This window comes from Salvia hispanica, chromosome 3 (genome assembly GCF_029641045.1).
Source record: "Salvia hispanica isolate PSC_SH4W2 chromosome 3, Shi_PSC_v1, whole genome shotgun sequence".
Lineage (NCBI taxonomy): Eukaryota > Viridiplantae > Streptophyta > Magnoliopsida > Lamiales > Lamiaceae > Salvia > Salvia hispanica.
In genome coordinates, this window is record NC_142694.1 from 29,455,640 (window position 1) to 29,459,954 (window position 4,315).

Sequence of the window (4,315 nt, forward strand, 5' to 3'; positions counted from 1 at the left end):
AATTGTATCCGGAATTAAATTTGTACTTTGGTTCATGAGATTCAATCCTAGATGGATAATCATGGGATAAATAGTCATAGCTCGCCCCATATGACTAAAATAATCTCACAACTCAATCCTAGATTGTATCTTGATATTATTTTATTTTGAAAACCGAACATCACCTTAATTTCGTAACCGTTTTTTTTTTTCTGCATCGAACATATGTCTTATTAGTTCCACTAAAACTTCAATCTGAACAAAGAAAGTGACAAATACAATAGCAGTTGATTCGTGAATATATTAAATACCCTATTGATGATGAGCAAGTGGAATCGTTCCTGAAGACGAACAATAATAAAATAAATATTATAACTACCTAGAATTTTAATTAAATGCAAAAATTGTTTGTCCTTAAATTTTTTGTGAGATTCTTATAAGAAGCATCTGTTGGATTGATTGGCTGCATCCGAAAATATATATTCCGATCGTAGGTCACAACTCACAAGTGATAAGTGTAAACTGCAAAGAGGTGAACCAATTCCACAACATCCATTGTAATTGAGTGTAGTTTTGAATCCAAAAATAGGATACGTAAGTGATAAGTTACTTAATGCTATACTGATAGGAAAAATAATTTAGAAATATGGTGGGTAAGTAGTTAGCTCACCAAATTGGTGGGCTTGTTAATGATATGTAAACAATTTTGAGTTTTGGCATTTCTAAGAATGAGTTAGTGATTAGATTTTTATAAACATGAATGTGAGAAGGATTGTTTTATGAAAATGGATATTATTACACCTTTATCTTGCTGAATAATATTATAGTAACAACTACTATAGAGATTGATGTTGTTTACTGCTAAAATCTGTACAAATATCGATGAAAATCAAGTAAAATTTGAGTGTAAAGCCTCAAAAACATGTCAGAAAACATCAAAGGAGAAGATGAGTTGCAAATGGGTTATGCAATGGGTGGTTTATCCTCGACGAGTAATGGTTTGTCTTGCTCACTTTTGGTTTTGGTAGCGGACGATGAGTTATGGTTAGGAAGCAGAGCCGCCTTGTTGCGCGACTCCCTCAGATTAAGTGACGTGTAGACTGACATCCCGGAAAGGGCCATCACAGCACCAATAATGCTCACAACTCCTGGATCAGAACCGAACAGCACATACCCTCCCAAGAGGATAACGCACGTCTTAAACTGCCCGAGCACCACGTGTGATGTTGCTGAAGTTGCCCTGCACACAAACCAGCAGCTTAGCAATGCCAAAATCAAACAATGGTTAAAATAGTAGGATCAAATGGAGGATTATGTACCCGAGTGCCAGAGCTCCCGACCATTGCAAAAGGAACCCGAGCAAAGCTGATATCATTATCGCGGATATGTTTGTGGCGTCCCACTTGAAAGACAACACTCCCGGCGGGTCTAACCATGGCATGAGTGTTACCAAGAAGAAGACTGTCACTGGGGTTGTCTTCCACATCAACCTATAGTATCAAACAACATATTTTCGATAAAACTGTAGATGATCGTTCGTTGCAAAATGTGGTAACTTACGCTAGAGCTGTCCAATTCCCCTGCTGCTGCAAACTAGACCACAATATCTTGTTAATGGCGCTTGGAACTATCCATGCGATTGCTATACAAGCACCGAACACGTTGAACTCTAAGTCTGTAACAGTTGCAACAGCCACACCGAATGAGACAACAACGAGGGCAGCAACCTAAATATGGTCGTTTCAACTATAAATGTCTCTCCATCTCCAAAATCAGATAGTATAATAATATGAAACTGTGATCGATGTTTACCTTGCTAAACGATATCGTCTTTTGGAAAAGAATGAATTCTGCTGCAACAATGGTTGGAGTGACAGCAATTTTCGCCATCTGGTAGAAACCAACACTGCACAAGAGCTGAATGAGGAGGGCCTAATGGAAACAGAGAAAAAGCAGAACAAATATAGTGGTCAGATAAGGACCTGTTATGCTTCAAGCTCGTGTTAGCAAGCCCAGAGGCGAAAGCCATGACAGCGCCTAGAGAAAACAATGACGAGAAGGGTGTGGACTTAGACGGTGGAGAGGCTGGGAGCAACGAGAATGCCTTGAAAATAACTAGTAGAACCCAAGCAGTCGTGTAGTGGATCAACGTGAGAAATATAGGATAATTGAATCCAACTCTCCCCATAACCTGCGTTGTCGATGAAGTAAGTCAAAAACCATCAAGTTGTGAGCCTCAAAAATAAATAAACTGCAGCCTAATCCTAACATATCCGATGCAGCTAAATAAGATGCGCAGAGGCACGAACAAACGAAAATAGTGCTGAAAAAAAGCTACATTGCAGTCTATATATAACTGCGAATTCTACAACATAGTAAAGGAGTGAAATACACACCATTTTGTTTCCGAGGATTATGCCAACAGAAACCATGAAATTGAATGTCATTGCAACAACCGGACCACAAAAGCGCTGTTGTTGGCGCTTTGCTCCTTCTGTAGTCCGGAGCTCATGATAAAGAGAGCCTCTTGAGTTCTTCCAATGAACGTCCTGGTTAAACAACACCAGGAGACGTAAAATAAGATGATATAGGTATAACAAGTAACACAACTATCTTAAAATCTGATAAAATGCTAATTCAGTACAATCCCTTATGTAAATAGCATAAATGCTGAACCAGAAATTTGAACATGAGATTCCATCTAGATAGTTATCTAAAAAGATGACTTCAATCATAAGAACTAATGCAACCACAATTTATATTTCCCTAATCAAAACATACAATAAATCAAGTTTATATCTAGGTTTCAGATATTGATTAGCATACACAAACCTAAGTGATTCAACATATTTAAAAGTTGTCATACAAATAATGATTTGAACAATCAAGAAAAAGAAGAGACCTGCTTCGCCGGCATCACTGTCTTTTCTTTTGATAAATCTTCTGGAATGTTTTCCCAAGAGAGAATTGAGAAAGCCCATAAATGCATTTGTGAAATAGAATTGAGAAACCAAAACCAAAAAATTGATAGAATCGTAGTGCAATTATAAAGGAAAATGTTAGTTGAAATATAACGAAAGGGTAACAGAAATTAAATGTGCAAGTTCTTGAAATGGAGTTTTCCAACTGCTGGTAGAGAAATTGATTGAAAACAAAAGCTGATCAGGTGCAAGCATGCACCTTGTTTTGATGAAAATATACTTTTAATTAATTGTTTGTGGGGACTACATGAATAAATCTTGTAGATGGATTGAGAGTTTCAGAAACTTGGGATTGTTTCTTATCAAATAATTTATGATATTGAGAAATGGTTGAAATGCAGTTATGAGTAAAAGTGGATTTTGTTGATCTCGAGAATCTGTCAAAGCCTGCTGTCATCGAAGTCGGATATCACGGATCTCACTCTTGCCCCACCGGGAAATTTTGCACTCATGTACAATTAAAGGCCATTTTCAATTATATAGTGATTTTGTTATATAATAATATATTAACACTGTGCCAAAGATATAAATCATTAATAAATAAGAATAGAAAAAAATTAATTTACATGCATTAAATCAATTTAAGACAAAAAGTAAAGAAATAGCAAGAAAGTATGAAATTAGCGACAAAATATCTTAAATAAAAATAAACTTTTATCTATATACCTTTGATGATATTTATTTTCACAAGATACTATATTGCAGTTTATCCTTTTAATAAATAGAAATCTTGTTATAGCTATATGTACAATAACTAGTGTAACACATTTTTATCTTCAACATACTTTTTAAAAAAAAAAAAAATTAGACCAATAAACACATAATTTAAGACGTGGTAGATATGTTGGACTGATTCTGGAGTGAAATAGTATTTATATATATTCCAATTCATGAAATTATCTTATCTTTCTAATTATTAATCTTTGCACATTATAGGCACATAGTAGTATATAGAGTGAGACATCATAAATAAGAAATTGAAAGAAGAACGAAAAAAAAAAGAAAAATAATTTTTTTCTCGAAAATCAAAATCACAATGAAGTCATTATGTGAATAACTTCATATTGTTTGGAGTATTTTCTAAATAAAAGATATAATCAATGGACAAACATTCCAGTTGAGACAAAATTGAAGAAAGGGCAAACATGCCATGAAATAGCACAAAAATTCTTTCAATGATATTATATCAATATCCAAAATTTAATAGCACTAATAAAATTAATTAAGAATGGGTGAAAATAATAATATTCAGAAACTAAATTTTCAGTTCGCTCTTCTTACAAGCAATAACTAGAACAAGTACATTGTTTCACATTTTGGATGTTCTATATAGTTGAGCATTTTTCTTCAATCAA

General features: G+C 34.4%; 1 protein-coding gene across 2 annotated transcripts; it reads right to left on the minus strand.

Annotated features, from left to right (window-relative positions):
* Positions 1 to 858: 858 nt before the first annotated feature.
* LOC125216155 (nucleotide-sugar uncharacterized transporter 2-like) lies at positions 859 to 3,086 on the minus strand. 2 transcript variants are annotated; one of them, XM_048117792.2, is made up of 7 exons: positions 2,882 to 3,086; positions 2,376 to 2,513; positions 1,962 to 2,170; positions 1,792 to 1,885; positions 1,540 to 1,706; positions 1,299 to 1,469; positions 859 to 1,219 (listed from the first exon to the last, which is right to left on the minus strand). In XM_048117792.2, exons 1-7 carry the CDS (start codon positions 2,966 to 2,968, stop codon positions 943 to 945), a joined length of 1,143 nt encoding a protein of 380 aa, XP_047973749.1. In that variant the 5' UTR covers positions 2,969 to 3,086; the 3' UTR covers positions 859 to 942. The 2 variants fall into 2 exon arrangements, with proteins under 2 accessions (XP_047973749.1, XP_047973748.1); XM_048117791.2 differs by having other exon boundaries at positions 2,376 to 2,528; positions 2,882 to 3,085.
* Positions 3,087 to 4,315: the final 1,229 nt, after the last annotated feature.